This window comes from Anthonomus grandis, chromosome 1 (genome assembly GCF_022605725.1).
Source record: "Anthonomus grandis grandis chromosome 1, icAntGran1.3, whole genome shotgun sequence".
Lineage (NCBI taxonomy): Eukaryota > Metazoa > Arthropoda > Insecta > Coleoptera > Curculionidae > Anthonomus > Anthonomus grandis.
This window is the reverse complement of record NC_065546.1, coordinates 33,069,250-33,087,658: the sequence shown is the minus strand read 5'-3', so window position 1 is coordinate 33,087,658 and position 18,409 is coordinate 33,069,250. Positions and strand designations below refer to the sequence as shown.

At 40.4% G+C, this 18,409-nt stretch overlaps 1 protein-coding gene across 1 annotated transcript in view; it reads left to right on the top strand.

Annotated features, from left to right (window-relative positions):
• The window catches only part of LOC126745578 (uncharacterized), a 65,508-nt gene extending 47,157 nt beyond the window's left edge, over window positions 1-18,351 (top strand). Inside the window, exons 2-3 of the mRNA XM_050453484.1 lie at window positions 10,812-10,862; window positions 11,337-18,351. Of these exons, the coding sequence (XP_050309441.1) occupies window positions 10,812-10,862; window positions 11,337-18,346 (7,061 nt within the window). The 3' untranslated portion in view covers window positions 18,347-18,351. The remainder of the gene's footprint in view (window positions 1-10,811; window positions 10,863-11,336) is intronic.
• Window positions 18,352-18,409: the final 58 nt, after the last annotated feature.

The following is an 18,409-nucleotide window of genomic DNA, read 5'->3' as shown; positions in this document are numbered from 1 at the left end:
AATTAGCGGATTATTTGCCATCTGAATTGGTTTTTTACGCCGGCAACTTGGTTATGTAATTAAGTATCGGTTATTAGGCATTTAGATTCGCCAAGATGGCAATGACAACTATAAAGGACTGTCACTATCATAGTTGTCATAGCGTGTTAGATTGGGATAATACATTTTCTTTTACTCTCTCAAACCGTTTAGACATAAAAGCACTTTCGACTGTTAATATCTTAAATCGGATCCTTCACGCTTCTTAAACTTCAGAAAGGAATATCGAAAGCTTCAAAAACGTTAAAAAAAACCCAATCCTCGGGCGTTCTGACGATTATGAAAGTAATGCCACACCTTAAAAGATTCGTGAACTTACACCCAATAACACACATTCCGCAGCGCAACCTGTTTCTGTTCGGTCTTCACTCTTTAAAGGCGCGATTTTTAATTTTATTTACGATGAATGGTGATGAGGTTTGCCTTTGTATAGATCAACAACTATCGTTGTTTTTGGTAGATTCAGCAACGTCGCATTTTGGTACAAATTGGCTCACTTGACAGACGACATTTAGGTTATGTTATTCGGACACTTAGACTTGCATTATTACATATAGACATTGCATATATTAAAAAATAGCTTCACTCATACACACTATTTTCATCACAATCTAATATTATTCAAAATTTGACGAGCTGCGGCCATTGTCCAAGATGACCGACCGTATCTTAGGTAATCTAGGAGATGGGTTCACGGGTTCACGCATTCCTTAAAAAATTTGCATTATATTTTTTTTCATGCATTAATAAATCTATAAGAGAAAGTGAACCCGAAACCTCCTCGACTATAAAAGATCATTTATTTTTCAAAATGGTAAATATTCAAAATCAATTAAGTTTTATTAAGTCTTTTGTCATCAACTACTCTATTGGTTTGAATTTTGCAAAAACAAAAAAATACCATGAAAATAAAGCTCAAATAAAAAAAAGGAATTCACCATAAAAAATTAGCTACATTTTTAAAGACAGAATTTTGGCAAGAGATATATGAATCGGGTGAATGTGTTCAAATTCAAGTATTTTACATCCATGTCATTACCAGAAAATTGAAGAGTTGGTACCAGACGATTCTGCGCTGAGTGTCCAATTTTATAAATGGATAATTAACAACCCAAACTTAGTCCCTTTTATTTTATAGTCTGACGAAGCTACCTTGACCAGAAATGGTTTGTTTAATATGTATGTTTGGGCAGATCATAATCCAAGAGCGATACGGCGGCATATCAACTTTCAGATGAGGTTTTCAATAAATTTGTGGGCGGGATTAATCGGGAACCAACTTATTGGCCCGATAGAGTTACCCAACCGTCTTACCTCTGAAAATTATTTAAATATGCGGGAACATAATCGGGCAGCTTTTCGAAGACGTTTCTCTTAACATACTACAGAATTTAATATTTCAGCACGACGGAGCGCCTGTTCATTTAGGACTTAATGTTCGTCAGTGAGTGGATATCCATTTTGTTGAAAGTTGAATTGGTCGAGATGGTCCTATAAATTGGCCTCCTCGATATCCAGATCTAACTTCAGTAGATTCCTATTTATGGGGTCATTTAAAAGAATTTGTAGATTTATCCTGTAGAAATTAATACTCGTGAAGAATTAATTCCAAGGATTAATTGGGCGGTTAACGAGGTAAGGGGAAATCCATTTTCTATTTTAAGGGCTACTCGAGCAATAAGGCGTAGGGTAAGATTATATCTCCAACAAAATGGCAACCACTTCGAACCTTTGCTGTAATTTGTTTTCTTTTATTTGTTTGTTTTGTTTGGTATTTTCAGTTTTTTTTTCTTAGCTAATAAGTTAATTGTTTTAATTGTTCTCAATTATTTACACATTATTTACAATTTTAAAATAAAATGTTAAAAAGTATAATATAAAGTTTATACCTGATCCTGTGTAACATACCTTTTAATTATATTAAACCTGATCAAAAATTCTTTATGAGTGTAGGTTGCAAAACATTTATGTCTGATTATTTCAAAAACGGGCGCTCCTATGGAAATAAGACAAGAGCACCTTTTTTAATTAAAAATAATGATTCTTTTCGATTTTATTACCAAAACTATTAGAAAGTAGCTAGAAAAAAATGTTTGACATTTTTAACCTTAGTGACCACTAATTTTAATCGACCCTGTATACATTTTAGCATAAAATGTTATAAATTCAGTTAGTAATAATAACAGTAGTATACGAAAAAAATTTCGAAAAATAACGACCAGGCGTTTCCAAAATATCAAGAAAAAACCATCTTACATGAAAACGATTCACTTCTCAAGATTCCTGTATATAAAGTTTTTGTCTTATTTTTAAGGTTAAAATATATTGGTAAAATATTGCGATGTAATTTGGGGACAGCCTGCATAAGTAAAACCATACAAAACAAAATTTATAAAAATTGCCAAATTATGAAAATAAACATGCTAATACGCAAAATAATTCATTATTTTTAAAACTTATTACTGAAAACGAACTGTACTGATATATTAAATCCCTAAAAGCTACCTCTTCCCCTGGAGAAGATGGTATAACGGTTACATTAATTCAAAATAATCAGAGATTTCTCGTGAAACCTTGAATTAAATTGACGAAACAGTGGGCTACCAAGGCAGTTGTGCATATAGGTCTCCTGATGGACCCGTCATGCCCCACCGGGGGTTACCAGAGCCCAACGGCCTTAGAGAAACCGATAAGGCTCTCTGGTCTAAAGGACTTAAAGTCGCTCGGTACACTGAAAGTGTTACCCAAGTATTTGAACCTGGTGCGCGTGAGTGCTGGGCACGACTACATGGTCAACGGTTTCATCCTCCTCACAGCACCATCGGCATTCCGGGTTGTCCGCAATACCGATAGTATGGAGATGGCTCCTTAAGTGCCAGTGACCGGTTAAAAGACCTGTCACTAGCCGAATTTCGCGTCTTTTTAGGCGTAGTAGATTTTTGGTGAGACAGGCAGAGGGCCCACCTATGTGCGCTTTGGCGTGTCTCATACCAGAGGACTCAGTCCATCTTCGGTGGGTCCACTTGTCCAGCAGACCCTTCATTGACGCGACCGCAACGCATTTGGCGATACCAACTATGGGTTCCGGCCCCATCGGCACATTCGCGGATCCCAGTCTGGCAAGAGAGTCCGCTTCCTCATTACCTGCATGGCCTGCGTGGCCAGGTATCCAGACGAGCTGGACCCTGCATTCAACCTGTACCAGTTTTTTCAGGACTTTTATGCACTCTAGTACAAGCTTGGAGCTTACCTTTGCGGCCGTGATAGCCTTAATGGCAGCTCTGCTGTCCGAGCATATTGATACTAATGTATTGCGATGTCCGCAGCTTAGGATTTTCTGTCCGCAGCGAATACTTCGGCCTGGAAGACAGTGGCGTGCTCCCCCAGCGAGTATGCCCTACTGGTATGTGGGATCCCACCAATAAGCCCTGATATAGCTCTGTTATTCATTCTGGAGCCATCTGTGTACCAGATGGTCCCCCTATTTAGCAATGCAGGTCTGTTGGAATGCAGCCACTCCTCTCTGCCTGCAATGTGCGTCACGAATCCCTCGCAGTCCACAGTCACTGGAGCCATGCAGTCACTGCCCATCAGAAGGAGAGGACATTCCTGTATGGCCCGTGACCAAATTTTTGCGTGACCGGTCTCGCCAGCACGTAGTTCGCCGAGGACGTATAGCCTGTACGCAGTCCTCATTGCCTCGAATTGCACAACGAGGTCCAGAGGCGGAAGGCTCAGCAGAGTCTCAAGCGCTCTAGTTGGCGCCGTCCGCATGAAACCCGTTATACTGAGACATGCAAGACGTTGGACTCTGTCCAGTTGAGCACGAATTTTCGCTTTCTCCGTACATGGCCACCAAACGATAGCCCCGTATGTGAGAAGAGGTCTCACAATGCGCGAGTAGATCCAGTGGAGGATCTTAGGAGACAGACCCTAGGTATTGCCGAAAGCCCGCTTGCAGGCCCATAGCGCTCAGGTGGCCTTCTTTATTCTGGTGTCTGCATGATCGTGCCAGGAGAGTTTGGGATCCAACTTGATTCCCAGAAATCGAACTGTCCTGGAGTAATGCAGCTGCACGCCACCTAGAGATATAACAGGGGGCGTGCCAAAGTTACGTTTCCTCGTGAATAGTAGGAGCTCTGCTTTTTTAGGGTTAATCCTGAGACCTCCCGAGAGGCACCATATGTCCACCATACACAGGGCTCTCATCATTGGGCCCTGCATTGAGACGGCGTCTTTCCCTTGGCAAAGCATTACCAGATCATCAGCGTAGGCCTGCGTGTATAGGCCAGCATTGTTTAAAAGATTTATCAGACTGTCGACCACAAGGTAGGGGACAATACTCCTCCCTGCGGGCAGCTCCTAGCCGCCAACGATTCGACAATCTCGTTGTTGAGCTGGGCAGATATTTTCTAAATTATACTCTGTCTGTACGTGACAGTTCCGCACAGTCCTACTTTCGTCAATAGAATAAATTTAATGAAATAACTGAACAAAAAGGGCTTTGTTGATGAAAAAATGAGTTCTATATCTGATTTTTTAAAATTTAAATAATTTTGGAAAAACTAAGAATAACTAATTCCGCTAGAAGAAAATTTTATACCATAATATTTAAACTATTTCAAATAATTGTTGCCTCTTATCAAATTATCATTTGACTGACTGTATCCGAGACTGCCTATATGCTCATGCTGCAAGTAGTAAATTCCATGCCAAACGGTGTTTTCTTTTAATGGAAATGTTGGTAAACCTTCTTAGATCACGTAACAGGTTTTTCTGCAAAACTGATTGTGTCAACAGACGCACCAAAAAAACACAATTACCGCAATCTTCGGAAGAATCGATCCTTCACGATTACCTACATCTCTACAAAGCTAAATACGGTTTTATGGTTATACTTTGTAAACGTTATGTGGGCTAATAGGCGAGATACGGCAAGTTCTTATGATGGTTGTGATGGTATTTTTATTGGGAAGGACATCCTATATACACTACTATTGAAAAACAGTACGAAGTTCTACAAAGATTGATGGGTATTTAAGTCATCCCTAGTGATTTTCAGTAGGTTAAAACCAATTTTAGCGAATCATTCACTCGAGCAGTCATCAATAAGCTAAAACGATTACGAAAAGAACATTTGTGAGGCAGATTTACAACCCATTTAAATGGAGATGTCCGTTTCGCAACTGCTGGTCTTCAGATGCGCAACCTGACTCGCCATTCTTCGCGTTTAATGATGTGGAGCTGAAGCCATCGCGGCTCTGTACGTTTCGCAAATTGTTTTATTATAAAACGAATTCGTTTTCTTCTCTTTGCTTGCTGCCGAGAGATTAAAACAATATTTTGCTTGTAATGGTTTTTAATTATATCCCGGAACTTTTGCTAAAACAATTGGATTTTAAAAAGACCTTTCACAACACTGGAGAACGCTTTTTTGACGCCTTTGCCAAATATCCCAATGCAGAAGCTTTATACAAGTGAAGTTTATGTATGGCTTTTAAAGGCCTGATGATGCTCTAGCTAGAGCGAAACACGTGTAGCCTGCGATATATGTTGTGAGACCGTGACTTTGTGTTTCCTTTGTTTTCGTCAAAGAAGCTTTATACAGCCGAAATTAAAAAAAAAAATTATGCCCAGACTATGCCAATACCAAATTCGTTAAGTTCCATAAAGGATTTTCAGTATGTCACTAGGCTAAGAGACGTCTGCAACCTCGAACTCTCGTGTTTACCAACCGGAGTACCGTTAGATTTGCCGGAAGATGTTTGATGACTGGGGCTTCACGGGTTAATGGGCGATGAACGCTCAAACAAATGAGAGGGAAATCGGTTTTACGATGATTTTTTAACGTGTAAAAAGAGCCCTAAAAGGAAACACAGACCAAGTGAAAGCAGGAAAAATATTATACATACGAATGCGCAAACGTGCAGTCAGACGTCTTGCTCCAACGACCCTGCCAATCTTAATAAATTACAATTTTGTGTGTGAATTCAATATAATTTTCATGCTTAATGAGTTCTGAATTATTTCCTGTTTTATTCTGGCGGTACGTGGAACCGTAGACCAGGAAAGGCGAAAAATTTGTTCATATTAATTAAATTGTTATACCCGTATTTATTTCACTCATTATAATAATACTTATAGTAAGTATAGACTGGTAAATCTGTAATAAGATAGACTTATAAATCTGACTGCACCCTTGGAACTTTGACGTTCGATAGATTCTCCAAAATAATTAATAATAAAATCAATCCTATTTGTAGCCATCAAACACGAACTTAAAAATATACCTGGACTGCCAATTCATTGAAAGGTAAATGACCACTACTAAGGGGCCGCCATTTTGCGTGATTGTGTCCTTTCGATGTTGGTCACTCTGACAAATTTTAATTGTGCCAACTGTAGGGAAACAAAACAATTTAAGTTTTTGAGAGGTTATGTTTACAAAAATACAAAATAGAAAGTTACATATAGGTAAGAATTTAAGATAGTTGCGTTATATCTGTGATTTTTCTGGTACTTCTTTAAGAATTTTGTTAAAATTTATGAAAGAAAGTAATCCTCACCTAAAATGAGACAAAGTTTCAATCAACTTGGAATAGATGCGTGCACTTTAAAATATTTGTTTTATCATTCTGATAATCTTGAATCTTATAAATCCTAATACCATAAAAATCATGATATTCATTTAAATTTTTGCTTGTATTTACTTAACAAATTCAGTTAAAAATACTTATTTTCGTTCTATTTTTACTATTACTAAGTATACTTCCCTTAGTTTTCTAAGTTTTACTTTCCTTCCATGTACAGTGTCTCCACATTAATAGGTACAACCATATATAAGAATCAAAATATAGATGATTTTATGAGGGTTTGTAATTATAAAGGGTTTATATAGAAAAAATATATTATTCTGTCAACAACTCAATATATTATTCTATTATAAACAACACAGACGGACAATTCACAATAATTCGGTTTTGAGAAACTAAACCAAATACCTTTAAATAAAGATGGTGACACATTATTCACGTATTAAATAAGGAGAAAGATACATCGCCTGTTCCAGACGATATACCCAAGCGTCGTTTACAAGTCGTCAAAAACTAGGCAATCCGCTATACTCACACGTCAAATGTCAACTTCATTACCGTTATTTAATATATTTTTTGTTGGCAACACTAAAAATTTTCAGAGTGACCAACATCAAAAGGACACAACCACTATAAAAATGGCGGCCACCATGCAGTGGTAATTTTTGGGTATCGTGGCCATATGCATTAGCAGTCCAGGTATATTTTTAAGTTCGTGCCATCAAAGGATTGCCATACCAACTTCAACCTTTCCAAACATGTGACATATACTTGCGCCGTTAGTGCCTTTGGTGAGCCTAAAAACATGGTCATATTTTGATGTTTACTGCAGCAATATGTTTAAATTGAAATCAAGTTTTATCGGTGTGCCTCGAAAGATACAAAATACCCAATAATGCAGTGCTAATCAGGCAAAAACTTTCTCTCGCATTCCTCATCTATTATTCGGCATCTTGAGGCTCTTTCCAAGTGAATTCTATCAATTATTATTCAGATAAATCACATATAAACTATATTGGGCCCAACCCATGCGACATTGAAATTAATTAACGACAGGTTATCGACAAAAATGGCGACGGGGCCGGGTTTAGTTCCGGCTATTTGGTATGGACGACCTTGTTGAAGGTCGTTTTTAAACCAGATATAAAAAACAACAGTTTAAAAACGGGGTTAAAAATGGCTCCGAAGGCCCTTAAATTCATGAAAATGTCAAACTTAACATATTTGATATCTGTCAGTATTTTCATTTATATAAGTTCCTTAGTTTCCAATAGATGGCAGGTAATGATAACAACCAATAGTCTTATAACGTTGTATGCTTTTTGTATTTTAATAAATCAATTTGGTTCCAAGGGAGCCTATGTCTCATTACCATTTTAACAACTCAAGAGCATTTAAAACCGTATAAGTCTCGTAACCTCTCAGGAATGCCGCTGGAACAACTAAACAAAAAAAAAATTAAAAAGTAAAAGTACACATTACTTTGTAGCTCTGTCATCATTATAAATCCATAATGAGTCGCCTGTTAATTATAATGGCATTTAGAAAATTTTCTCTTAAAAAGGTTTTATGGGTGTAGTTAATAGATATTTAATTGAAAATAATATTTAATCAATAATATTTATTGATATAAATAAGTAAATGTTTTTACTACATTAATTTGTTTGAACTGTCAAACTATGGCGCTCGTTGTTAAATTGAACGGTCAATTGTCGCTATCATACATCAAACACCTGACAGTTGACAGTTTGTAAACCAAAAAGTTGGACACCCTGTATTTTATTCTGCCTAAATAAAATAAATAAAGTGGTATCAACAAGAAAGTGGCTAATGTTAAATCCGTTATTATCACTTTCTCCGCCATTTTCCATTTTAACAGAGCTTTGTACCAGCTATTTGTTTTAGTGATAATTATATTATGGCGTGCAAATATGAGCGTAATCTTCTGAAACCGTTTCGTAACCGTCGAGTAAACATTACATTATGCTCTTTAAACGGTTATTGTTTAAATTCAAACTTGCGCTATCGCGGGAAATCAACAGAGATCTGAAGAAAATCTAAAAATGAAGATGATCGAAGGTTATGCAACACATCATACCTTTCACTAGCAGTCAAAATGGAGGTCCATTGTTTCAGCTATTTGAATCCGCGGAAGTATTTAATCGATGAATTTCGCTCATTTATTGTCTTATTGCCTCATAAGCCCTTGGAATTTGTGTACAAACACTCGGTTGTCCCACCGTTTATATTTTAATGATCCCCCCACGATGCTATGTTAATTTTATAGGCATTACCCCATTCACATATGCGCCCCCATAAAAAAAATGTGAAATTTGTATTGGTCTGTGCAATATGGATTTTTGGAGTAAATTATCTGTATAGTAATACTAAACTGTCAACGTAAAAAAAACCTTATTTATTTAGGGACCCTTGTATAAAAAAAAACCTTTTTTATGAAACGCACTTAATTGTGAAGTTAAGTGCGCCATCGAAATTGTATAGTGCTTCTTGCGCGTAGGGCCACAAATTTTAAAGAAGAAGAAGAGTTCCAGGTCTTTGTATTATCGGCTGTCATTTGTCAGTCATCTAAATTTAAAGATAAGGTACCATGAGAAATGACATGCCGTCCAACAAGCATTGGTTTTGTCAATTTATTGGTATTTCTTGTGTCATCTTATATTTCGTAATGGGTGGAAGTTTTCTCTGCAGGCGAGGCGCCTCATATAATTTCGATTGATCGTTACGGGTCAGTTCATTTAATTGCTAAATATCCAACAATTGTTCGATAAATGTCACCTCGGGTAATTTTTGAGGCCCTTGGCACCTTTTATGATTAATTCATTAAAGTCATTCATATATGCGCGCCCGTTAAAAAAAAGAACTGTCCTAACTGGCAATACTATAGCTTTGTTTTGGTTCCTGTTAGAATCGTCCTAGAATTGTTTTGCACATGTGCAGATTGTTTTATGCGTTTTGGTTAAATTAGAATTGATTCCGAATTGAAAGTTTGGTGTTTTGGTTTTTTTTTGGACCGGTTCAGAATTGTCCTAGAATCGTCCAAAAATCCCTGCTCGAGAGCAGGGATCAATTCAGAATCAGGCAGTTCGCACATGCGCAAAAAATATATCCTTACAATTTTACTCGACTTCACCAAATTTGAGTAGAAGAAGAGGAAGAAGAAGAAGAAGAAATAAATAAGTTATTTTTTATGCTTTGTTAATGTTTATTGTTTTTCTTGTAGATAGATTTCACTTAACCTAAGAATTATCTATTGATTTTTTTTTTAAATCTATTGACATTTTTATTCCAGTCCTAATGTTTAAAAAAGTTTTAAAAAGGTCCAAAACCAAAGCAATAAGCAATATTCAAAATTTCAAAACAGGTTGTGTTTAGTAAATAGGCAATCAGAATCAGCTGCTTACTGTCAGTGCGTCAAGCGTTCGGGTTCCATACCATGCAGAATTGAAACAGGAGCGATTCCGGATTTTACTTTACGGCGCAACGAGTTCTGCGCAGTTCTAGAATCATCCCAAAATCGGAACCAAAACAAAGCTTTATATTACATCTGGCAATTATGGATTCTTATGGTAAATTGATTTGACAGATATCGATTACGGATACGATCCAAGAGAGAGCTGCCACCTGTCAACGTCAAAAATAACTTTATTTAATATGTCTTAATTGAAGTTAAATTAATATATTTCAATAACGCGAACGATAAGTAGTGTCACGTAAAGTTAAAAAACCACGAACTTATAAATATACCTCGACTGCTAATGCAAATGGCCCCTACTCAAAAATTACCGCTGCCTGGTCGCCGCTATTTTTATAGTGGTTGTATCCTTTTGATATTGGTAACTGAACATTTTCAGTGTTACCACCAAAAGATACATTAAATAAAGGCACGGTAAGGCACAAACTTTTCGTTAAAATATATGAAAGAAAAAAACTCCTGCAGTAGAGAGCTGTCACTTGTCATCTGTCAGCCTCAAATACTTATTTGACAAATGTCAGCAGCGCTCTGAAAATTTATTTACGTATTAAAGTAGAAACCGTGTTACACAGTATATCACCCGCGATAATCTTTTAAACGCGCCATAGTTAAACCGAATGCAAATTTCCCAGATATGCAAGTTTCTCTCAATATTCTATTTTAACAATGGTTTCTATCATTTCTAGGTCTAGATTATATAAACACCGCGCCGAGGAAGAGAAGAGAAAACGATAAAGGTAAGCGAAAACGCATGTTTTATTACCTTTTTTTAATTATAACGTTTACTAATCAACAGTTGTAAAATATAGGTTATGAAATTAGGGACAACAAATTGATAAAAAGAACGTATAATTTTCTTTGTATAAAATGTAAATATATGATAGAAAAGTTATATAAGGTTGCATGCTGTTGTCTACCGGTAGTAAATTTTACAATTTACTAACAGTTTTTTCCATGTCAACATTCTTTTACGCCTATAACCATTTTAATTTAATACAGTCGCGGGCATTTTTAACCTTGATTAGTATATATTAGTGTAAATTATAATTATGCTAATTAGTGTATAAATAAGATTCATATACAGGGTGAACGAGTTAAAAAAGAGCCTGTTTTTAAAGTAGATTTATCACTATCAGGGCCATATAGCTAGGTCTAACTAGGAAAAACCTTTTGTACCATATAATCTAAATCTGTCTTCCTCTATCTCGTAGATATCACCACCGTTCTCCTAGTGGACAACCATGGCAAAAATTCCCTAGGCAGATTCTTAAGCGTAAAACCCGACTTGGGACTTATTACCTCGACTGCACGTACTTTTATCCAAGATGGGGTGACCACCGAGTACGCCACCCAGGTGCTCGGTACTACTCTGGATAACGGACGACTGTACGCTCACTTACTTACAAAAACTAGCCGGGTTGTTTACGACCATGACAAAAACACCAAAGTCTACGACCACGGTCATAACAGTAATAACAACAAACGTTGGAATCTGGACGAACATCAGATTTCCAATAAAAAATTTATTGGGAACACCGACTATATTTCTCCCGATTCTCCTCAACTCGTATTTCCTACCTCCATACCAGAAATCCTTAACGAGTCGCCAACAGGCAATGCAAGAATCCCTTATAAAGATCAGCCGAAGATGGTGGTAAGACCAGATGACCAAGTAGTCAAAGTAAAAGACTTATCACATGAAAACTTAATTATCCATAACGATAATCCGGCGAACGTCAAACCATCAAAAGTGAAAGGCTGGGAGCACTTGCCCACCTTTACAGTCAAAAACGAGTTCTCTCCTTCTGGTTTCTCTTACTTAGGAGATGACTTACCAGACTCCCGAACCGAACGGTCCAAACTTACCACCGCGGCAGACCGTAAGGCTCGCCTCCTCTTCAAGGCAGGCTTAAACAAACCGAACCCAAAAGACTTACCGACAGTGACTTACAGCGGCTTTGCAGACTTTACCACTACGGTGGCCAATACCGTCATCATCTTCACTCCTCATACAGCTGAAATACCCAAACACGCCGAAGTTACTAAAGCCGCTGGCGAAGCCACTATTCAACCAACCCCCATATTCAATTTACCACTGACAACAAACGAAGTTGAGCAACCAACCACGCAACGTCAATATCCAACGTTTATTACCACAGAAGAGTTGCCCACCACCACAATACAATCCACAGAAGATTCAAAAGATGATGTCGCAGGTCACAAACAGATTATTATAAATAAAGAAGACCGAGAGAGCCAATCACAAGATATAAATAAGGAAGACGACGTGTTAGGCCCCAACCAAATGGTCATAAACAAAGAAGACCGAGATGGTAAGCAACAGCCGGACGAGCCAGTCGATCTAGCAGCCAAATTCTCTGTTCTGGCAAACGAACAAAAGCAAGGTCAAACTTTAGTTAGCCCCGAAGTGGTTCAACCCTCAGAGACCCAACCGGTAATGCTTTCGACCCCCAGTGACGAAGATATCGCGAAAATCTTAGCCTCCCTACAAGCGCAAGCCATGGGAGCCACCCAGCCACTGGAAAGCGCCAAAGCATCCACGATATTTTTCGACGAGGACCCCAAAAAAGATATTAACGCCACTCCCAGTATGAGCACCATAGAGGGAGCCACCACGATCTTCTTTGAAGACGACGATTTTTCGTTTGAGCCCGTCACCAGCCCAAAAGTTAGCGCACAGGCCACTACAGAAGTGGAGGAAACGACCACGGAAAAGCAGGAAATCACCACCCAACAAGAAACCACTACAGCCCAAGAAATCGTTACTACCACGGAAGGTGAGATTCCAACCACTCCGCAGATCAGCCAAAACGAGATCGAATATGAAGAGGTTTGCCATGAGGGTACGAAAGTCGTACCCACTACCGTTTATAAGACCTTAACATATTTGACTACTTTCTACATTCCTCTGGAAGAGAATGACAGCACCAGTACATCCATTAGGTCAAACGTAGTCGTATCAAGTGAAGTTTCTTCTGCTACAATACCATGTAACGTTATTGAGCCTAGTGTCTCATTGGATACCACTACAGAACCTTCACAGGTTCCCTTGACAGAACCACTTACAACCACCACAGAACAAATAACCACCACTGAAAAAGAGATTGAAGTCCTCACCACTACCACAGAACAGCCAGTACTTGAAGAAGAAGAAGAAGAGGAAGAGGAAACTACTGTGGCACAAGAAACCACTACGACCGTAACAGAATCCGAGCCTGAGACCACAGAGGCCACTACCGAAGAAGGTGAAGAGATCGAACTTATTTTCAAAACCCTCTACACTACTTACACCTATTTGACGACATACTTCCAAGATTCCACAAGTTCTGTGGCAAGTAGAATAGTGGTTACCACCAACGTGATTACGTCCACTTTGGATCCGGCTAGTGAAGCATCTGATCCCGCTATAGCCGGGCTTATGAACGATGAGGATAAGATTGTGGTGCCCTCTAGGACGGTCAGCTTTGAAGACTTAGCTGATATTCAACCAACTGTCGCAGCAGGAAATTCTATTGGCGATAATGACGATGACAATGATGATGAAGAGGACGAAGAAGATCAAACCAGTGTAGCTACTCCAGCCTTGCAAAGTGCTAATGGATTAAAAACTTTCTATACCACTTACACGTATTTTACCACGATATTTGTTGATGGTGAAACGGAGATTTCTAGTAGGACGGAAGTTTATACTAACTATGTGACGCCAACTGCTGATGTTGACATAACCCCCACAAAACTGCCCCATATTCAAGAAAATGACGAGCAGCTGCTGCTGCAAAATCGCTTGAGAAATATCAAATTTGATGGAGCCCAGAACTATAGTAGTATCGTGAGGAACAAACCGGAAATCAATGATGAAGACAATGACGTGATTCCGACCACCACACAAAGTAACGATGCTTACGTCACTCTTGATCGCAAAAAGGATAGCGATAATGCCATCTTGGACTTAAGTGAGTACGAAACAATTTCCACCATGGTCACTGACGTGCGAAGCAGCACCTCGAAGGGTGAACAACGCTTTATCGATAGCTTGGATAAGCGTAATGTCTTATTAGATGATCAGATTGTGTCTGAAAGTAATAATGAGAGTGAAATTGTTCCATCGCCGCCAACTTTGCTGTTGCAAACGTCTTATACTACTTTTACGTACTTTACTACGCAATACCACGGTAGTACCTCAAGTGATGTGGTTAGCAGACTGGAGACAGTTACTAATGTTGTTACCACCACTTTGACCCCCACTCAGACTTTAAGTACGGAAGATCAAAGTTTACCCGTGACTTACTTTACCACGTTTACTTACTGGACCACTTTATATAAGGATGGACAAACCAGGGTGACCAGCAGAGAAGAAACCATTTCCAACGTAGTCACACCAGATTTCAAGCCCACTGAAGCCCCTGAGGCTGTTGTGCCTTTGATCACTTCTACCGCTGATCAGCTTATAACCCCTACAGCTACAATAGAGAGCAGTGTCAGTGAAACAATGAATATTATTCCGTCTTTGGTGGGTGACGATGAACTTACCACTTTCTACACAACTTACACGTATTATACAACTTCGTATGTAGGTGACGAGACCATTTTGAATAGTAGACTGGAAACTGTTACGAATGTTTTGAATAAAAGCAATGAGATTACTGATAATCACATAGGAAGATCTTATGGCTCTAATGGGGAGAACCAGATTGATAATGGTGATAAGACTAAGGCGGAAATTAAGCCCACTGGATTGCTGTCTTCTATTGTTAGTACCATTGAAAATGATGGTACTGCTACCGTATTATCTACAGATGTTTTTGGTACTTATATAGATGGTCTGTATGCGAAAGTTCTTGAAAGCACTTCTTCTATTTTGGAAAAAACCATTGCCCCAAGTTCAGTCGAAGAAAATATAAAACCCACCGGGGTAATAAGCATTAATCAAGGGAAAATTGTAGATGCTGATGACTCTCACGAGATGTATTACACGACCCAAGCAGTAGGGACTTACATAGACAACCTTTATGCCCAAGTGATTGAAAGCACCAGTTCCTTGGTAGTAGACCAAGAAAAGAAAGCCTCATTAGGAAGTGACTTGCCGGTGGCCCACCGCACTGGTCTGGTAAGGCTTATTGAGGGAAGCATTGTCCAAAACAAAACCACCACCCTGTACGAATCAAAAGTGCTTGGCACTCTAATTGACGGCCGATATGCCCAAATAATCGAGAGTACCTCCAGCTTTATCCTCCCCACCAGCATTCCAACTGAAATCCTTCCCACAGCCACTAGGGCTGCAGCCGATCAGCCTGAGGCTTCGATAATCATCCCCACCCCAGTGGTGTTGGAAGGGTCAATTTCCACCAGCAGCGACGAAACCACCACAGAATTGAATGAGGAAGAACAAGAAGAAGATGCTGAGGACGACGGTCGCACCAAATCCCGTTTAAGTTTCCCATCGAAGAAACGGACATTTACGCCGGCGATCCGTCCGTTTGCTTCTAGACCTCGTCCCACTTTCGCCCCCAAGCGAAACACAAAATCGGGTGCGGCAGCTACCATAACCCGTTCGGATTTCACGCCGACCGTCACGGCGGTACCTGCTTCTAAGCCCAACCGATTTGGGGGCGGCAGAAGAAGTTCTTCAACAGCACAAGCCATCCAGCCGACCGCCTCCGGAGGCAGGAGATTTTCCAGACCAAAATCTACGAGTGCACGCCGCAGTAGCAGCTCCCAAATAAGACCCACCTCAAGCGGGTTTAGACGTGCCGGATCACCGCGCTCCTCCTCACTAGGGAATATCAGACCGAGTTCAATATTTGCAGGAAATAATCGGTTTAAAATAAGACCGACCGCGGCAAGTGGATTGAATCGCTCGCCTAGTTCCAGGATTGTCACTGAAACCCCTCCGGATAATTCCGAAAACGAATTGACCACAAATATCACTGATAACCCGACAGATAGTTATGATGAGGCTGGTGACACTACTATACCGTTACAAACAACCACTGAATCAGCCAGACGTGCCAATCCGTTGCTTAAGCTAAGACGCCCGCCGATATCAAGAGCTCCTGTTACAAGGACCACCCCAAAACCCTCGAAGGGAAACTCCCCGGCAAGGGGTAACAATCGGGGAACAACCACGACCCCACGTCCAAGAACGACGCCAGCACGACCAAACGCCTTACTAAACAGACAGAGGGCTGGCGGATTGTTCCCTAGAAGAAACCTTTTTACGACCACAACCACCCCAGCACCACAAGAAGAAGAGGAAGACGAAGGATCTGACGAGGACTTGGAAGAAGAAGAGGGCGACGAGGAGGAGGATACCGACTACGAAAGCTCGTTGCAACTAACACAAACCGAAGCAGCTCCGACCACTTCTAGCCCCAAAAAGTTCAATGGGGTATCCATCAAGCCGTTCAGAAGACGATTCAAGCGTCAAGCGACTTATTCGCGCTTCAGAAGGCCTTTGAATAGTAGAACAACCGCAGCACCTGCACCAGTAGAGCCTGAGTACGTAGACGAGCCTTCTAGCCCAAAAACTCCGGCCTTTAGGAGTCGATACTCGGCAAACAAGTATCGCGCACCAAAGGCTTCAAGCACCACCTCGGCCCCTACTACAAGAAAGCGCATTTCCCCTACTAAGCCTCAGGTGGGGCGCGCACAATTCACCCTAAGAGAAAAAGACTCTTCCTCTAATAGCAGAAGTAATTTTAAGCCAAGAAATAGTAACGTTCGAAGGACCACCACTGCCTCCCCAAGGAGCAATAGCCGGCTAAGGTCTGGATATTTGACAGAAAATAGTGCGCGGAGGCCTACGTCAAGCTCCAGAGCGAACTCACGCGTCTCCACCAGCAGAACTCGCAGCAAGGCCAGAAAGTATCAGGAACAGAATTTGGATGATAATAATTACGTGCTGCCGAAGTTCGATGGGACCATTACGGTGACGTTCCAAATACCCACTGAAGCAACGATTCCGGTGGTAAATGGCAAAATAACCGAGTATAAGAACATCGTGACGGCCAAGTTAAGCACTGAGGTGCTCAGCCCCAACCAATACTCCACCACCATAAACCCCTTTGGAAAAGAAGTGAAAGTGCTCCTCTCGGAAAACACTTCTATCAATGGCAACGGAGCCACCCTGATTACTCAATACCTTCTTAACGAGTCGCCCACCACGAGTGTCACATTTACCCCTACCCAAATCAGAGGCAGAAAAACTTCTTTCTCACACGTCATCCCCAGCACCGTCTACCAAGTGGAAGAGGTGGTGAACACCATACAGCCAGCCCTCGCTGCCCAAGCACCTCTAGCAAACATCCTTCTTTCGCAGCTCCTTCTTGGCAACGGCGTGGCTGCCAACCCATTGCTCGGATTACAAAACAACAACCCTCCGGGGATACCAGCCACCCCAACCACCGAATTCAAAACCAGAACCACTACGTACGTAACAACTGTCACCAGCACTTTGGAAACAGTGATCCCCTTAACGTTTAGAGGAAAAGAAATCTTGACTACTATAAGTGACGTTAGTACCCAAGTGGTTACAGCGACAGAATTCCTAACTGATACTGTTGTGGTGACTCCGACTGCTGCAGCTTTCGGGCAGGCGCCACAGTTGAACACACTTTTATTACCACTACTACAACAACAATTACAGCAGCAGCAGCAGCAGCAACAACAGCAAAATTTGTTGCAGCAAATACCACCGGCGGTGTATAATCAGCCAGCTGTGGTCAGTGAAGAGGTGGACGAGCAACTTAATGTGGCAGACGAGGTGGTTGAAGAAGCAACTGTGGCCCCCAAGAGGAAACCGAAGAAAAACAAGAAAAAGGCGGCCGCCAAAGTGGAGCCTCCCAAAGAAACCAGCGTGATTACTCTATACGTTTCCGGAAGAATTCCCGGGGAGTTTACCACAGTACTATCCACAGTTACTGTAGGGGAAAATGCTCGTAAAAGAAGATCACTGCCAGTGGAACCTTCTAGGGTGGCTCAACTGAATACGGCCACAATAGGCTACTTCGATCAATATGTCGAAAGTACGGCAAAGGATATTGAATCAGATGCCGTCTCCAAAGAAACTGAGAGCCTTGAGAGCATCATAGGAGATGTTTCTAAGCATGTGACTACTAAGTCACCCCCAGAAGTGAAAGCCACAAAAAAGTACGTCGTGAAGTATGTAAAAGCGAGTACCGAGAAGAATTTTTTAGCTTAAGTGACCTTAGCAGTAATCTAACCCCTGATGATGCCAAGGTCGAAACGTCTACTACACTGAAAT